General features: G+C 33.3%; 1 protein-coding gene across 1 annotated transcript in view; it reads left to right on the forward strand.

The window, feature by feature from the left end:
- The window catches only part of Myo10A (unconventional myosin 10A), a 388,389-nt gene that overhangs the window by 138,779 nt on the left and 229,419 nt on the right, over positions 1-20,191 (forward strand). The window contains exons 6-9 of the mRNA XM_035365884.2: positions 2,460-2,569; positions 16,989-17,063; positions 18,690-18,890; positions 20,022-20,085. Coding sequence (XP_035221775.1) covers positions 2,460-2,569; positions 16,989-17,063; positions 18,690-18,890; positions 20,022-20,085 — 450 coding nt within the window. The remainder of the gene's footprint in view (positions 1-2,459; positions 2,570-16,988; positions 17,064-18,689; positions 18,891-20,021; positions 20,086-20,191) is intronic.

The raw sequence follows: 20,191 nt of genomic DNA on the forward strand, positions 1-20,191 counted from the left end.
ATTTAGAATATATAGCCATTGCTAAAATTTTGTTTTTGTTAGCCGTGAACTTTTATTCAAAGGTCATTATTTTGACATTTTATTAACTTGTATTGGTTTATAAGGGAGAAACGAAATTATTGGTGAAAGTTAATAACAATTTAGTAAGTAAAATAAATAAATAAAACATGAATTAAAAATATCGCAAATATAAGTGTGAAAATAATTCTTCGTAGTCAATATAATAAAAATTTTGAATTACATTCACAGACTTATAAAAGATACTTGTTATTTTGCTCATACTGGTAGCAAATGAGTTTATATATACTGTATTTACTCGCATATTTGTCTGCATAGTTTTTTACAACACAACTTTCTGAAATTTGTTTAAGTATTTGCACAATTTTCACCGTTCCTCAATGCGTTCGAAAAGGTTTGGTTTATTGAGATTACGGCAAAGCACACTAGGGCTATTTGCCTGAGGGATACTTTTGTGGATTACGTTTTAAGGGAAACTGGCTCGTATATACGTTACACATGGGGAAAACCACGAAAACGCCCATTCAGCCAGCCCGTTCGAGGCATTCGAACCTCGGACCGAACTACCAGTGTCCAGCGACTTTACCGCGCGGCCGCTAGTGGAACCAATGCGTTCAGTTTAGTTTGGTTTATTAGATTACGGCAAAGCACTCGAGGGCTATCTGCCTTAAGGGAGGGATGCCTTCGTGGAAGACTTAAAAGCCAATGCGTTCGGAAAGCGAGCTGCCCTAAATTTTAAAATGGATTCTTTCATTTTGTGTTTGCCTTACTAATTCATTTCCTAGTGGATTTTGGGTGCATGGGTTCTGACTGATAAAGCGTTATGATGAAGAACTTCAAGAAAGCGGAAAATAGTTAATGCTCATTATAGTTCTGAAGATCATTGCGCATAGAAAGGCCGTGACGAAGGCGATGACAACGATGACGATGCAATGACTTGCAAGCTGAAGCAGATTACGCAGACAGCAGTTTCAGTCTCATTAAATGATTTGAGATTTAGGGAGTAGCAGTGGATAATAAAAGCAGGCCAGATTATGATATAGGAAGTACAAATGAAGATTTCTTATCAGATACTGGTAATATAAATATTACAATGTATTCTTATTGGAATGGGAGCTTCTTTCAAATAAATAATATTATGAGAGTCACTGGTAGTGTATCATGACTACTTTTCCTTTGTTATATATTTACTGTGACTACGTATTTCGGAAACCAAACTATTCGCATGATTTTCCCCTCTACATTTCCGCAAGATAAAATTAGTAAAAAACATTGTGTGAAAATATGTGAGCAAGTACGGTATAAAGTGTACTATCGATTTTCCGGGTGCTAATTATCTGGTTTGTGGATTATCAGTTCATGAGGTGTTCAAACACGGATGCATTAGGAACGCATAAAATTAAACTCTTAGTAGTAGTTGGAAAAGCAAAGAAGTGTACGTGATTTAGGGGAACAAAATGAAAAATCTCCCTGTAGATCATTGCAATTAAATGTTTTGAAAAGTAAAGAGTTACCAGCGAAAGCAGTGTTGTTACTATTTAATATACCTTCTCATCAAGACCATTTTAAAAACAACGGACTATCTAATGATGGCTAAATTTTTACCACCAGACGTTACCAGTTTAATTCAGCCGATGGGCCGAGGTGTAATATCATCACTGAAACGATTTTACCGGTCTGGTCTTCTCATAACTCTTGATGAGGAAGATGTTTAGTTAATGAAAGTCTAGAAAAAGTTGAATGTATTGGATGCCATATATGGTGTAGCAAAAGCTTGGTCGAAAGTAAAACTAATAATACTGATTGGATAATGGAGAAAAATTCTTCGTAATGTCTAAATAGGATATTTATCTAATTTTGAAGTTGTTAGTTAAAAAAACTGAAAACGTAATTCTTCGAAAATGTCGATCTGGAAAACATCCAGGAATGCTTCGATGGGGATTTGACTAAGCCGGGCAGAATGATTTGGGTATTGTTTCAAATGTCATAAGAACAGAAGAAGCATGATACTGAAAATACAAGCGAAGAAAATACTAACGATTACATTTGTCTCGAAACCGCAATGACTTCTGTTGAAACTTCAATTGACTTCGTCAAACAAAGGGGATTTCAATATGATGATAGAATGGCACTTAGACAAATATTTAAACGTTCTCCAAAACAAAGTTGCATTACTGATTTTTTTAAAAGAAATAAACAAATTACAGAAATAAAATAAAAATAAATAATTTGAGGAAATAAAAAAATTGATAGTTTGGATTATTCGTGTATTTGTTATCTATGATCTGCTTCCCTGACATTAGCGGAATAATCAAGAGTACACTATATATGTTAACTTTAATTAATTCTTTCATTAAATTAAATTTTATTTTCTGTTCTGTAACATTAAATTTTCATTTATATTCTTATTTATCTTGGGCATTATTTTTTTTTTCTTTCAGACGTATACGGGCAGCATTTTGGTAGCCGTGAATCCCTATAAAATGTTTGATATTTACGGGCTAGAAATGGTGAAGAAATACGAAGGGCAAATTTTGGGCACTTTACCACCGTAAGTAATTATAACTTATTATTTAATGAAATTTTTCTTTCTCTCTTTGACTAGCTGCATATTAGTAACATTTTTTAGTGTCGGATAATATTAGTAAGTTTTACTAACTGCTGTAATAGGTTTAACATATTTCTACTAAATAAGTAGTATCTTTTAAATTAGAAGTGCAGTAAAAAAATAAACTCATGTAAATAATTTAGTAGTTGCTGTAATGCAGAGAATAAGTAACACAAAGGCAAATGAATAACACTAAGTCGAGTGAATAAAATTACTTAAACGCACCGACTGACGTCATCATGTCACAGCTGTTTATGAAATGAAAGCTAAAGGCATGCAGAAGCAATTATTAATCTTAGTAGAATTATGATAACACATGGTATTTTAATAATAATATGTCAGTTGCTATGCTTGAATGTATCTCATAAGAAGCATGTAAGTGACACCAAGAAGTTCAATAGTTACCACTGTTTGAAAGATGCTTTTTCCATTTTACTCAGGTTTTAACAGTAGTACTTTAGGTATTTTTAAATGCATACAAGAAGAGTTTAAGCAATTAAGTTTACGGTATATAGGTAATTCTTTGCTGTATTCAGGCCACAGCGAAATTGTGACAGTTTTTCTTGTTAAATGAGGCTCCTCTTGCAATAAGCAGTGGTTTTTATAATCGAATCATAATTGTAGTTTGAAATTCATGTCTTCGTATATCGTAGTTTTTAAGTGGGGGGAATTAAAGCTTTAAAATTACAACGTGAGTATAATATCTTGAAAACAATTTCAAAATATGTGAGTGAAATAGTCATCAAAAAAACACACAAAATTTCTATTTCCTTAATTTTTATTAAACATATATATATTTTTGAACCGATTTTGGCTATTGAAACAGTAGAAAAGAGAGAGATATTAGCGGCTCTCTGTACCAGGGACAGAACTTATATTTCACAGTGTGACATTAGGAATAAGCACAGTTGCTACTTGCAGTGGATAAAATGTATCGGATGATCTAGATTGCTCATAAATAACTTAAATGACTACGTACAATCTTCAAACTTTGGTTTTCGCATTAACTCAGCTTGAAAAATAAATAAGTAAATTATTGTTTGTATTAAAGAACGTTTAAATTGTTGTCAGCTCACAGCTTAAAATAATTTTTGAACCTGTGTTGCAACTTTTCCGAAGCACTCTCTAAACACTTATTTTCAATATTTCTAAAAGATTGGGGTAAATGTCACAAAGACCTTTGAATTATTTTCCGATTTCAGTTACCCAAATCAACTGAAAATTTTAATCAGAGGAGGATTTAAGAAAGAAAAAAAATTCAAACAAAATAATTATTTATCTATCTGAAAAATTATGCTTAGTATATTACTGAAATGTATAAGATCTGTATATCTTACAAACATATTTTCTTGAACAAAGAAAGTAGCAAAAAATTATTTTATTTAAAATTTATTAATTAAAAGTAGGGCCTTTAACGCTACTTTTAATTAATAAATTTTAAATAAAATAATTAAGTCCCTTAAACGCTTCATTCTATCGACAGACTCTCTTATTAATTTTAGACCGATAGATATATCTAGTTGAGACTGCTAAAAGACCATGTTGACACTCTTAATTATACTCTGGCGTCCAAAAGTTAAGCACGCTAGAGATCAACAAAAAAATGGGAAAATAAAGCTTATGATTAAAACCAAATTCCTTATAAAGGTATCAAATATATTTGTGCATGAAATAAAACAAGCATTTTGTAAAAGATGTCACATTTTGGTCTTTAACAAACTGATGCTTAAATCAAAGAAGTAATCGTTAACGATATTGACTCAATAGCAGCCGGCAGTATCATTCATAAGGAGGATACCAATACCTATTGCTACAACATAGTTTCACAATAGTGTGTAGGACTCCGTCCCAATACTCCGCAGTCGTCATAGAACCGTCTTCAAGGATGTATAGCTCGATGTGATTTCCCATTAAAATTCCAGCTTATACCATGATGCTGCCCCCTCTGAATGTATGATGTTGCTGTTGTTCTGGATCTCATTCCTTGTCTTCTTCTCTCCAGACCCTTACAAGCTTATCATTTGATTCTCTGGCAAATCTGGACTCGTCTGCGAATATGACTTTGCGGCAATCTGAGACAATCCAACTGAGATGTTGACGTTATCACTTTAATCTTAGCTCTCGGGAATATTCGGTTAGTGGAACAAAAAATCTTGTACATGCAATACAAGTCCTTCATGTGAACAATCCCTTCATGTCTGGCATATAGTCCCTTCATGTGAAGCCTTCGGTGTACAGTATTGTTAGATATATAGTTTTTGCCAAGTGAACGCTGCAGCCATGGATGTAACAGTTGTGAAGGTAGCTCGTCGATTCCGTTTATTTACTATAGTATATATTATCTTCAGAAAAGGTAGCAAAATAACCCTTGGTCGATCGAGCACAGATATCTCTGGACAACGGATGATTTGTTTGGAATTATTTTCACATTAGAGAAATTTCCGAATGACCAACGTCAAAGGAGAGAGGGGCATATTTGACTGACTGTCCTATTTCTAATGCGTCCGACAACATGCTGTAGAGTCATTAGGTTATTTCGAAGCAGGGGAGACGAAAAATGAGCAATGCCCTCGCCGTGACTCGAACCACGGACCTCTCGAATACGCTCCGAGCGTGCTGACCATTACACCAAAAGTCATCCTAAGAAGGCGGGCGAAATATCTTATAATACCAGCGTTCTATATCTGCCATGTTTCTTCTTTCAATCACAGAAACACGAATATCATAAAAAATTATCTTAGGAAAGATATAAAATACTTCAAATAGCATTTAAAGGAACATCCTCTAATCTTCAACGAGTGCATAATTAGCATATGTTTGAGCAATCATTCGTAATTGGCTTAAATTTACATTATTTGCGTACTGCCATATGTACTGATTTTCAGCCGCACATATTCAAATATGGTTTCGAAAACTGCTAATTTCCAATGCATGCTTAACTTTTAGGAGCTTGTATACTAGATCAATTCTAACATGCGGCGCCCCCTGACATGAAGTTTGCCCCACCCCGGTATTTTGCAGATGGCTTCCCTTCCTAGTCTTAAAATATCCCTTGAATTAAAAATGTCTTGCAAAAGATCGATGCCATTTTGCCAGAAATGACCATTAAAATGGACGATTTTGCAGATTATGCTTTTAGTCTATTCAGAAGGAGCATTCAGAAGGAACTGTAGTTACGATGACATTGCGTAGAAAATATGGTTATGGTGTTCTCGTCTGAGGAAAACATCACCTTGCTATGGGAAAATAAAGCGATATAGAACCTTGCTACGAAAAATGAACCATAGTAAACTGCCATAAACGAATTCTATAGTTTGATTAGGATACGTTTAATTTTTGAAGCTTGAATCAGCCATGTTATAACAATTAAGCACGTACGGATGGCATTCGGTAATCATTTAACTCAAAAAATGTATATAATATTTAAACATATATGTATGAGAATTTTTTAGTTTCACAAATGCACTTGGGAAGTATTTTGATAAAGGACACATACACATGTACATAAAACTTTCTTGACACTACAACATGGTGTTCGAAGTATAAATGCAAACTGCTTTTCAAACACCATGAAAATCTGACTTGCGATAAAAAAAAAAAAAAAAAAAGTTGACAGCATTTTGCATAGCCGTTAATAATAACAAGCACAAGAATAATCAACAAATGATAACTTCCGGTTTTTAACTCTTTCATACTGTAATTCACACATAAACACTAAGCTGAAAAAGGCGGAAACTGTTCTATTGTATTCCAATATAGTATCGAACTAATATTATGCAGAGCAGAAAAAGATCCACTGTATTCTATCGGCTTTTATTTTCCTGCATCAACATAAGAATTTAAATCATCATGTCGTCTGAAACACCGTCCGAAAAAGCACTGTAATACTAAAATTTTATTCACATCACTGGTATCTTTTGCATATATTCATCGTCACGCATTGAGTCCTGCAGAAACAACAGTAAGTGCCAAGTGGTTGAAATGGAAACTTCTCTGTTGCCCAGTTTCAGCAGTAGGAAAGTTATGTCGTAAATGCCGAGATTTTACCTTTCCTTTTGTGCTCGTGAATCATTTCTTATTTATTCGTTACTATTCTGGAATTCGTGCATTTGTTTTTTTATCTTAAATCTCCTGGTCAGTTGCGTAAAGGGGTCAACGTCGCGTTAGAACTTTCACCCGCATTTCCGATGTTTGCATCCCATGGAAAGAATCTTAGCGTTGACGGAAGAGGTAAGTATATTTAGGTTTTCAAATTCAAATATAAGCGAATCATTTCTTCAATAAATTTATAAGTATTGTATTTAAAAAATGTATTTGATGAATTAGTATGGAATTTATTATTATTATATTTATTTAGAATTTCGTCAAAATCTTGAACTCTTGCATTACATATATGTTCTGAGCAAAGGTTAGAAAATAGTTAATTTTCAGAAACTATGTGATAATTTGAAGGAAATTTAAAATAGAATAATTAGAAAAATAGCAATTTTGCGTACCAGCAATTGCGTAGGAAGTTCGGTGCATTCTTTATTTTTTAATTAGGGTGATGACTATTGAGCAACGCCGTTTGACTGCTGCTCTAATTACTAAGTTTTGTTGAAAAAACTTTAAGTAATTAGTTACAAAATAAACTCATTTCCTATATATATCAGAATTATAATGGTTTAGTGCTCTCATTTAGTAATTTGTATACACTCTCTAATTAAGGATTAAAAGGGTATTCCGATTCTCGTTCAAAGGGTATTCCGAAAGAATTTAACAATCATTCAATTAATCTTACTTTAAATTAGAAATACTTTTTTTTACATATATTTGCTTGACTATGGTTAGATATGTTACAACTTTCTTTGTTAAGTGTTATAATATGCCTAATTTGAGGTTACATTTCCTAAGAAAATTTCTTTTTGATATGTAATCTTGATATTAAATCTTAGATGATATGAAATAAATAGTAAAATGTTTTCGAATTTTATGCAGAAATTACTGGAATGCTGCTTAATTTAACAAAGTTAAATGAGCATCGGATTTTGATAAAAATGAATATTAATAACAGAACTCAGGAATAAATTTCGGAAGATGAAGTTCAGAAGTTCGGCGGGCAGCAGGTCTCAATTCAGAATTGTAAAATTGTAAAGTCCATTTTGATGCAAAATTTGTGTAAAATATTAAATACTTTGAAAACGAACAAGCTAAAAACTTCACACGCTTATGTAATAACTAACTGCGATGTCACAATCTGGCAGAGAATAATATTAAATAAAATTCATAAGTATGTGTTTGCTCTCACTTCTCTCGATGTTCTTCTTTCTTTTTCTTTTTTAACGGAAGTTTTAACTGAATCACGGTTTTATTGCTAATTTTTGGTACTTTAGGGTATAGAATTTTTTTTTCGGGTATGAACATCATATAACAAATATGCATTCCTCCTCCAGTTTGCTGTAATTTTTTTTCCTCTAATAAGGAACCAAAATTGAGGAGTTTGTGATATTATGTAGACGAAGTATTTCAATCCATTACCATTTATCTCCGGAGGGGGTTGGAAACCTTCTTACGTATAACTGTAAAAGTATTATTTCAGATATCAAATATTCTTCCTTCTACAGTTTTTTACCTTAAATTAAAAAATGGTAAATAAAATTGGTTCATAGACTGGAAATAAAATAAAATTATTTAATATCCATTATTAAGAATGAGACAGGCGTAGGACAAACACTTTCTATTTTTGTTCTTCTCTCTTTCTGCGTATGACTGCTGCCCATTAAGGACCAAGCTTCTAGAGTAGCTGAATATGCGCACTTTATTCTAAAGTCGGTTCCTGAACGGACAGCTACATGAGTTTGCATACTTTTTTTCCCGCATATGAAACAAACAGAAGTCAATTTTTTTAGAAAATCTTTCATTAGATATAGCCATTATGTTTTTTTTAATTAATTAACCAATGCTAAGCATATAGTCCTAGAATGCTTTATCGTAATAAACAATTAGCCAATGGGACAGCAGATTGTCTTCAACAATTATTCTTCATTTTTCGTTTACATTAGGGTAAACACATTACTAATGAAATATAATTATAATTTTGTCCATTAGAATAGAAATCGATTTTTTCAGTTTCCTTAAATTAATTTTCAGATATTAGTTTCTTATGCTAGCTTCTAATTTTAATTTTCCAAAGGCTTTAAACATATTTCACAGAAACTGGTGCTATGTTTTAGTCTTTAGCTCTCCTTGGAAATATCTGGGATCTGATGTAGAGTTTGGAGTTTTTGTGGCAGATTATTGTATTTGAAGCAGAACTGATATTGTTAACGCCATGTTTTATGATGTTTTTACTTTAGAAGAACCCTTGACATAATTTTCACAGATGAGGGAGGCCATCTGGAAAGCGTATCCATGACTGGAGGAATATTAATAAGGCCACAAAACTGCAAATACTAGGGGTGTTCTTATCAAAATGAAAACTTTGAGATTATAAAATAACAGATTTCAAACAGCGCTTCGTATACTTCTCTGCTAGATTTCTGCACTTGTTCAAATATTTAATTAATCTCTGGAAAATTTTGGTATAGAAGAATTAATTAATCGGTACATCTGAAACATCTTAGGACAGGCTGCTTTATTTTTTCATAACTGCTGAAATGTTGACCTTCAAGAAACTCTTTTAGAAGTCCTAGATAATAGACGCATAAGCTGTAGTCAAATTGCACGATAGGAGAATCTATCCGTGGGAACTGTGAACACGGTCAATCACAAATGTTTGCATTTTCAAAAGGTCAGCGCATGTTGGGTATCAAGGCAACTTCCTGCTTTTGACTAGCATACAAAAGTTGATATTCATATGAAAGAAAGCTTTACTTGTAAGAAAGTTCCTCAGATCCCTAAAACAGTTAGTTTCTGGACTTCTTTGCAATGTAGTTAATTTTAAAAATGAAATTTCTTTCCTCTGAAATGAGTTCAACTACTGCCATATGGAATCATCTATATATGACTAAACGATAACACGGGAATTATGACAGTGCGGCATTATTTCTTCAACAGTTTCAACTGTCACTATTGCCTAGTGAACAAGACTTTGAAGTAGGGGGGAATTGTTTTATGCCGTAAAATGATCTTTCGTTGAACTTTGCAAACCCCTGCGGAGCCGCTGTTGAGCCCTGGGCTAACCCTGGGTTGTTGAGAACCCTAGGAAACCTGGGTGCTTGCTACTTTGCCGACAGTATTCCAATTAGAGGTCTGCATCCCGGTGTACAGGTTTCTTCGAGGAATAAATTAATTGCGTATTTTAAATGAATACCGATCTCTTTCTTGCGCAGAGATAATTAAGAAAATGTTGCAAGGTTTTCAGGCACTTATTATCACTTACATGCCCTTTGAAAATTTAATTGGTATGAGGCATCGAATCTTCGGAATTCCTTCCTTCAGGAAAAGTCTCTTTTAGTACAAGGTGTATTTTCTTTTTGTCAGTGTCTCCTGTCACTGTGTGGTTGTCATTCAATTTATCATTCGGCATCTCAACATTTCTGTTAATATGTATGTAATGAAAGTCTAATTGGGAAATAATATTATTTATAAAAGGGAAGACAATCATTACTTTGATGAAATGAGGTGTGCATTTTTTCCATGTAAAAGATATGTTTATATTTTTTATATGTTTGAAACAACCTACTTCACAGTGAAAAGTTAATATTATATTAGCGATGAGTATGCATGGTTTGGCTTTTATTATATCATGTTTAATATTTACTTCTTTTATTACAAACAATACCTGAATCTTTTACCTTTTACGCAATCTCATTAGAGTTTTATATGTAGTTAACTACATTATTCTTCAACAGTCTACGGTCAATGCTCTAATCTAAAATACCATATATATTAATATTCAACAATATTAAATATTATTGAATAAATAATCGCTAATCCATAATACCATATTAATATTCAACAATATTAAATATTATTGAATAAATAATCGCTAATCCAAAATACTATATTAATAATCATATCATATTAAAGAAACCCATTTAGTCTTTAAAGCTGATATGAAATATACAGGCACACATAAAAAATAAAGTATTTTTCTGAAACAATGCAATATTTAAAAAAAAAAGTCTTAGTTTCGAATTCAAATACTTATCTAGGATTCAAACGATACTTCTTTCCCAAATTTCAAAATTGCACATGAAATTCTTGTTTAATTTATAATTTGAATGAGCCAAATTTATTTTGGATAATTTCATAATTTAATCAATATTTGAAATTAACTTGAATGAAAAAGAGCTTAAATAGCTAACTAAGTACGAATCCCTTCCCCTCATGAATGACTACTGATTTTCAGTTAGTAGTTTAGTCAGTCAGTAAGATTGGTACATACACCATAGATGTGCAGTATAAAACTACAATGGATAATATTTGTTACGAAATGCCCAGCTGTGGTGAGATAGCTTTCCCACAAAGCGGCGTTAAGGTTGCCAGAAAGTGGCAGCAAAAGGCAGTATTGCCACATTTGGCAAGAAATCGCCAGTTTTGGGATATTTGGCAACAAGATTGGCGATATGCCGCAGACGGAGCGAGAATATTCTATAACGCATTCTTAGCAGTTTTCTCAGAAATATTCTCGAAGGTAGGTTAAAGCTCTGTATACCCTGCCTATACGCAGACTAATGGTATCTTGAATTCCGTAATGTAGAAGTAGTGACTTGAGTTCAAAGATTAGCTTGAGAGCGATCGAGCCGAGTCGGGAGCTGTACTTTAGAGTTTTCTCGTGAAGCTGTCTTCACTGTTATAGCCTGATAGCCCGAAAGCTGTGTTGCTGATTGTTTGAGCGTGTTTGTCGTAGTTTTTCGACGACTGTAACGTGTCTATGGAACTGTCCTTCGTAATAGTGCTTACTGGCGGTGTCCTGTGTAATAGTGCTTACTTATTCACAAAAAGCATCAAAACATAATTTTGATGAAGAATCAAAATTATGTTTTAATTCTTCATCAAGCGTTACCATCAATTACGCCAAATCCACGAGGCCGTACAACGCAACAATATTATACAGAAAAGCATACCGAGGAAAATATTGAAAGCAGAGTTTATTCTCAACTCCTTTATCTGAATTTTAAATTGGCAGTTCAAAGAAGTTCTTAGTGGATAAATACTACATTTACGTTTTCTTCAGAGATGTACTCACAAAAGTAGATAGATTGTTGACGGTTTCTGCATAATTCAAATATTTTAAGGGAACTTGAACTTTATAATTCACCCATAATTGTAGAAAGGGCGGTCCGTTACCAATAAGAATACACAAGTACCTTTTTTAGTAGAGGGTTTTTTTTTTTTTTTTTTTATTTTTATCATAAAAATATGACTAAAGTGAGATTTTAGGAAGGGGTTATTTATTAGTTTAAACAGGATGAATTTATCAAAAAAGTTTTATAAGGTATTTTTTACCTCCTTTCAGCCTGCCTTTGTGGTGTAAATGTAGCACACTCGGCGCATATTCTTGAGGTCTAGGCTCGAGAGCATTGCTTATTTTTCATGTCTCCTGCTTCAAATAACCTAATGACTCTACAGTTTTTTTTTTTTTTTTTTTTTTTTTTTTCAGTCAGTGATGTGCAAATTCTTCCTTTGGCGAAATTTATAGTTTGTCTTATTCATTGAATTATCTTAAAGAACAGCAAGCTGAAATATAAGCTTCTACCAAAATTACTATGATTTTTGAGGTTGTTCATTAAATTGATTACGGGAAAACCCTTGATGGTTATCAACCTAATTGGAAGCATGCTATCGCACATTGCTTCCTAGAAAAAAAAAATATTCATATTTGCGGTACATGTAAAGAAATCTATAAAACCGCTTCCTGTGGCAGCTTGTTTTGCGCCAAGGAAACAAATCCGAACGAACTATCAGCTTTTCGCAGTTTTAGCTATGTATCGTTCGTTGTTCTTCTTTCCTAATGAACGCCAGTAAAATGACAATAAAATTTCTGATAATTGAAAAATACCTATATAGACTTTACATTTGTCACTTTGCAATGGTTGATGAAGCTGTTAAAATTGTTATTCGCTTGAAATTAATATGCACACACTAACGTTTAAAAAATTGTTTTAATTCGATTAATTTATTTCTAAGAATTAATATTTTTGCATTTTTAGAATTAATACTTCCTAACATTTAATATATTTTACATTATTCCTTAATCTGTTGAGCATTTAATATATTTCGCATTATTCCTTACTCTGATAGCATGCTTCCAATAAGTGTAATTATGTACAATAGGCATATTTTAAATAGGCATTCCAAGCAATGTATAGTACGCTTTGAACTAGAAATATGCTGCTGGTTAATAATAAGCATTTCTAATTTACTTCTGTTTTAAAGTTTAGCAATGTGTAATTCACAAAATATTCTAAGTAAATTAATGATATAGATAATTAGTTTCTCTAACAATACTTCCCTTTATAATAATAAAATATAAAGGTCAACAAAAGCTAAGAGAAAAGAGATTCTATTCTTACCTGCTATGTGAGATTTTCCTGCAGCTGTGACTCATGTCTGTATTTGCATGATACATTCCTTGTTGCTCAGCCTTGAGCTGAAAATTTTTACTTTTTACCTGATTATTGTCTGTTTATATCGCAGAAATTTGATCTTGAGTTAAATGGAAAAAGTATTTTTGTACCTGTTGTCTTACCCCTGGACATTTGGTTTCTATGGCATTTTAGCTTGCACTGTTAAGGAAATGTAAAAAACTATTCTCATACTATTGAGGAAAGATGAATATTTGCTTTTATGGTTGGTTTGATTAATTACCTTGCTTGTTTTAGCAAAGTTCTTTTTCGCAGTTATATAAATTTTTCATAACTGAGTGCTTCCGTGTAGTATTTTCCCTTAATTTAGTATTCATATATACTTTTCCTTGTGTAAATATGAATATCTTATACTTAAGAGTGTTATTAATAAGCTAACTGAAATTTAACTCTCGATCAATAGAAGACTTCTGTTATTCAGCTATTTTTGGATGTTTTAGCTTTTAATTAATGTCTTAGGTAAAATGAAACTGTATTATTCATTGGAAGTTTGATTTTCTTGCTTGGACGAAGAAAATATTAAATAGTTCTTTTAGGGCAAGAGAAACGTTTTTCATTGTCTGGTGTGAAAGTTGCGACACAAACCTAATACATATTATTTATTATTTGTACGTCTTTTAGCTTCTAAAATAGTTATGAAATTTATCTCAGCTTAGTTCTACAGAGAAATTTTTGAATGTGTTCTATTATATGTCTACTTATCCTTTTATGTTTTCGAAATATTACGGTAGTTCTGTTCTCGAAGAGAAAGTGATTTTTAAAATTTTAAAAAAAGTAAGTGTTCACACGTAACTATCGGTTCTTTAATAAAATATATTATTAGAGCATTTCAGTAGTGAAATTCTTACATCATCCCTTCACTTTTACGGGAAAAGGTTTACCGATTATTCAGCTTTCTGCTTTCTTTTAAATTATTGTACTCTTGTTTTCTTCTTAATTGTGAACATAATATGTACTTCGGTAGGTAACTATGTAGAAATGTTTTAGAATAGTTAGTTCTGATAGAATAATAGGAGTTTAAATGAGGTAAGTAAATTGTGCAAGCAAATTTTACAATTTAAATTTAACTGTAGATTATTTAGTGATTAAATGAAAATAGTTATTTCACTTGAGCAGTTAGTACTTTAGAATGAATATCCATGTATATGATGCCATTAGACTAAGAAAGTTTTAGCGGTATTTTCTGAAATGATCTACACTGAAGTGTCACTGAATTAATTAGACATGGCTGGCTATATGCTGCGCCGCATTTATGCTCACGTGAGGACGTTGTTGTGGCAACATATGTAGCTTGTACTGTGGTTGTTGTTAATCAGTCGTTTCAGTTACCAGTATAGGTAAAACTTCTGATTTAAACAGCTTTGATCGCGGACAGATAGTAGGCTCTCGACGCATAGGCCATTCTTCCGAAATCATTATAGGGCTAGGATTTTCAAAGTCGATAGTGTCAAGAATACACTAAGAATAAACGGATAGTGGGAAAAAGAACTAGCAATCTGGCCAATTGCAAAGGACAGTTAGCCTCGGGGGAGCGCAGTGTGAGACTGCTGAGCCGTATTTTACAACGAAGCCAAGCATTAGCTCAGATTATCGCCCAGTTGAATCAGGACGTCAGTCATATAGTCAGTAAATGGATCGTGCAACGCTCGCTTCACCATATGGGCTTCGGGAGCCGTAGACCCACGAGAGTATCATTACTGAATACATACTGAATACCTGCACCTCTTGGCTGGGAAATAGAACACAGAGAATACTCTTACGGCGTTAGGCTCATAAAACCATGGATCCTGCATGCCAGGTTGGAACTGTAAAAGGCCACGGCGGCTCAGTCATGGTCTGAGGTGTTTTCTCTTGGCATTGTTTGGGAGCTTTGGTACTTGTACCATCCTCAGTTAATAAAATTCGGTACGTAGAGTTGTTGGGGGATTATCTCCATCCACTTATGTTGTTCTGTCATTCACACGGAAATGGAGTATATTAGCAATAACTGTACCTGTCACAGGTTCCGGTTGGCTACTGCCTGGTTGGATGAGCATTCCTCTGACATCTCTGTCATAAATTGGCTACCCAGAAGCCCTGAATTAAATTCTACTGAGAACCTTTCGGATGTTCTGGAGAAAGGAGTGAAACCACATCACAGAACACTAGCGACCTTTCCTAAATTTTTTACAGCTGTATCCGAGGTTTGGCTAGCCATTCCCGTAAAATGCTTGTCGTGTGGCAGCCAATATTAAGGCCAGAGGATAAGTCGTTATTGACTAGCTATTCCTAATTCAGTGGCACTTCAGTGTACTTCAGGAATAAGCAGGAATTCAGTGTATCATCAGGAAAATAAACAGTCCCGATAATGTCAAATACTAAATTTTGTAAACTTAATTGTTTATAAAAATAAACAGATAAGAGTTATTATTTTTAATTTAATATTTATCTAAAATGCTAAATATGCTATGAAACTATTAACACAAATTTTTTTCGTAGATAAATATACAGGGGTTGGACAAAAATATGGAAACACCTTTAAAAAAACATGTTTCTTTGTTTAATATGGGGTAGGAAACCCGTTGGCATCCAAAACAGCTTGCAGTCTTCTCGGAATGGATAAATACAGTTCCTGTATGTTTGCCAAGGGAGTATTATACCATTCTTCCTGCAAAACGGTGGCAAGTTCAGATAACGATGTTGGTGGTGGATAACGAGAACGCACTTTCCGTTCCAATGTAGACCACAAAGGTTCGGTAATATTCAGGTCTGGTGACTGTGGTGGCCAGGGGAGATGGGATAACTCATCCTCGTGCTCAGAAAACCAGTCCTGGACAATGTGAGCTGTGTGAACAGGGGCTTTGTCGTCTTGGAAGACACCATCACCATCGGGGAACAAAGTTTGTACCATGGGATGAACTTGATCGGCCAAAATGTTCACATAAGTCTTGGCAGTCATGTGCCCTGACACAGTTATCATAGGGCTAGCAGAGAACCACGATATGGCTGCCCAAACCACAACAGAAGCCCCGCCATGTTTCACTCTTGGCAACAAGCAGTCTGTATTATAGGCTTGAGATGGCGTTCTCCAGACGTAAACTCGGCCAGAAGTGGGAAACACTGTGAAAGAAGACTCGTCAGACCATATTATTCGCTTCCACTGCTCTATAATACAGGCTTTATGACTTAGACAGCACCTTTTCCTGTTACGGGCATTATCATCACTGATGAGTGGCTTCTCAATTGCAGCACGGCCAGCAATTCCCTGTTTAATGAACCTCCCTTCTAATTCTTTTGGTACTCACAGGGTTCGGTAACACAACATTCATTTCAGCAGTAACTTTTGCAGCTGTGGTCTTCTTATTTTTCGTCACAATTGCCCTTAATGAACGTCTGTCACGATCACTCAGGACACACTTTCGTCCGCGCTGTGATTTAGCAGATGATGTTTTTCCGCTTTTCAAATATGCGGAATAAATCTTCGATACAGTACCTCTTGAAACACTAAACACCTCGGCTATCTTGCTTACGGAAGCACCTACCATACATGCTCCAACAATTTGCCTATGTTCGAAGTCTGTTAACTCTGACATAATGCAATGACAACCTCACATAACAGTACTCCAACAACTGAACTGTTTAGCACATTTACGAAGTTGTATAGGTGGCGTCAGTAGTCAAAAACGCCAGCGCCACCTACATATTTCATTAAAATCAATCTTTCTTTTCAAACATGCATTTCACAAGGTGTTTCTATATTTTTGTCCATCCACTGTAGTTCTGCATGTGTTACTCAATGTTTATTTTTACAGGCACCTATTTGCTATTGGCAGTTCTGCTTATGGAAAAATGAGTAAAGATAATGAAAATCAGGTTGTTGTCATTAGGTAAATATTTTTTTCTCGTTACCGTAAAATAATAGTAAAACCTTACTGTTTCTTTGCTCTAAATGCTTTACAATTGCTTACTGAATGAATGAAAATTTCAGGAATGAAGAATAGGAAAAAGGATACACGCATATTCATAGAAACATGAAAATAAACAGGAAAATTCTTGAAAATAAGCAGATATTTGTTTTTTAATTTTCTATCTTAAAAATGTTTTGATAAAATTAATACATTAGGGCATTCTTATTCTGTTATGTGAATATTTTAATTGGAAGCCTAGTCGCATTTTGAGTTAATTTCGGAGGATGGATAGTGTAATATTTCGATTACGTTTCATAGAATTATATTTTATTACAGATAAAAGTATAACTTTGCTGTTGATCACAAGTTTAAAATGTTTGCTTTATCATCACCGAAAGCAGCTGAATGTATGCTGTATTTTTAATTTGCTCTCATACTGACAAAAATATTGAATTAATACCGTTAAGAATTCCCTTTCGTAAAAAGATGTCTAAGTTCCATAAATACTTGAATGTTAGAAATTTTATAATATATAGTTTTAACAAAATTTTATTATATTTAAATTATTTTAAGTTAGCATTTGACAATATTGTTTAAAAATTCAGTTTAAGCAAAATTTACATAAACATAATTTTATATTTACTACCACAAGTATAATTTTATATTTACTAACGGTTCACATTTCTTTTTTATCTCTATCATGCTAAGTTTCATCAATACTTCGTTTTCATGTGATACAAGTTCTAGCACTAACTATATATACTTTTTCAGTGAAATACGCAAAATCCATGGTTTCAAAGAAACATTTTTTTTTTTTTTTTTTTTTTTTTTTTAACTTTGACAAATTTTTTTAGGTTTGAATATCCAAGAATACAAAGTGTTAAGTACAGCATTCAGTTGAAGGGATCGACCAGTTACAGCTTTGCATTTGAGAATACTGAGCGTTTTACTTGTGATCAAACTTCTGTATCAGATGAAATCAATCATATTTAGTTTACTGTGAGATGTTCCTCTTAGTTATTTAATAAAAAAATTAGGATACATTTAAAAAAATAAATTATTCTAACTTCTGCCGTGTGATAGGGCTTCTGATGTCTGCCCTTCCCCACTGATTGCTTCACATATTCTTAGATTATACTCCTGCATAGCGTGCAAGTGGACTTCAACAAATCTTCACAGGAAAGCGACAGGTTGATCTGTCTGGTGATCAAGGCTCCAATTTTAATGGAAGTTTATCGATCAATTTATCTTGCAATAAAGTGGTGATCCAAGAATACACGGATATGAAAGCAATAATAAAAAAAATCACTGTACGTGCTAAGTTAGAGCATGCACTTGTATAAGCTTCGCGTGATTCTAAATATTTGCATCATGCGAATGTTTTAGTGCACATCTAAACAGGACATCTTGCATTCCATTTCCGAAATGCTGTTTTGCTTCGAATCCATCGCGGGTAAAATTCACCATCTTAAGCTGCTCCCCCGCTACGCGACATTAATTGCATTCAAGTGCATACATAATAAGGTTCATACATAATTGTTCATTTTTATCTGTGCATGGTCTTAATGAAAACGGGGTCGTTTTTCTTCTTCCTTGTCCGGATAGCGGCGAAAGCGGAGCGGGCAAAACGGAAAGTACGAAGCTGATCATGCAGTATCTGGCCGCTGTTAATAAGTCTCCAAGCAACCTCATCACAGAACAAATCTTGGAGGCCAATCCTCTATTGGAGTCCTTCGGTAATGCCAAAACAGTCCGAAATGACAATTCAAGTAGATTTGGGAAATACATGGAAGTCCATTTCAAAGAGTAAGTTAAAATTTAATTGATTATTTTTTCTTTGAGTTACCTTTGTTGCTTTTCAAACAGAAGAGAATTAATTTGCATACAATTTCCTGAACCTATCATTCTATCCAAGGTCATATACATAAAAAGAGACGTTTCACGGAAAATATTTAGCGAATTTCCTGCTGGTTAAGTTCTTTTAAAATCCCTTTTATCGATATACTTCTATTTGCTTTTATATTTTGAATTGTTATTTTGCAGTAAATTATATTTCTAAGTTCTTTTCATGCAATCACTTTTGTTTATTATTTCTTTCCTTATTTTGTTTATTATTAACTTATAAGTGAACTGTTGAAGGAACTTTAATGGAAGAAAGTAAAACTACTAAAATTGGTGTTATCTGATAGTCATCATGTAAAGAAGTGAAAACTCTTTCAGAATAAGTTCTGTAACTGTTAGGCCGTGAAGGCGTGTCAGCTCACTTAGGTTGAACTAACTTTAATATCTGGATAACATAACCAATCATTGACTGTAGGATGTTAATTAGGTCGTATAACCCTACGTCATTTTCTACTTCTTATTGGAGAATGAAAACTAATGCTTTTCAGCTGGTATTTTAGAGCTTCCTATTGATAAAATAATTCTGCTGGAAATGTAGTTATCGACAATGCATCCTACCTGAATGAAATGATATGTTTTCTGCCTAAGCTGTCTTTGTTTTCAGGTTGAGAACGGCAGCTGACTTTTAATTTGCTGACATTACTGCTTCAGATCTTGTGATGAGAATACTGAAAGTAATCTTAACTGCTTTAAATCTCGTATTTCGTTGACACTAAAAAAATAGGTTTCGAGATGAGGGCATTATACCTTGCATACGTATAGACACAGTGAGTTAAAAATACGTAACAGTTTGTTTCGAGGAAGAATTTAATATTTTAGATATGAACTTTTATATAATCAATATTTTCTATTAATTTGATTTTTTGTATTAAGAAACCGTAGATGTCAATACTAATATGCAGTCAAAGCTTGCTTACTTATAATTTGCGAATTTTTAATAACTTTTCCTGAATTAAAAGGTATGCTAGTTTTTATGCATTAGCTGTTATATATTACCTTGATATTGCTTTCAGTTTTATTAATTTAATCTTTCAGCGGTGTTATAACTGGTGCTAGAACAACAGAATATCTTTTAGAGAAATCAAGAATTGTTACTCAGGTAAATTTTCTTTTTAACAGATTACAAATGAATGATTTTAATTTTACTTAAGAAGTCTCTCATCTCATTCGCTTCCATTAAAATTTGTTCTCTTGTTACTAGTTTA

The sequence above is a fragment of the Stegodyphus dumicola genome, chromosome 9, assembly GCF_044657685.1.
Source record: "Stegodyphus dumicola isolate Sdum_Otavi_A_Nest chromosome 9, ASM4465768v1".
NCBI lineage: Eukaryota > Metazoa > Arthropoda > Arachnida > Araneae > Eresidae > Stegodyphus > Stegodyphus dumicola.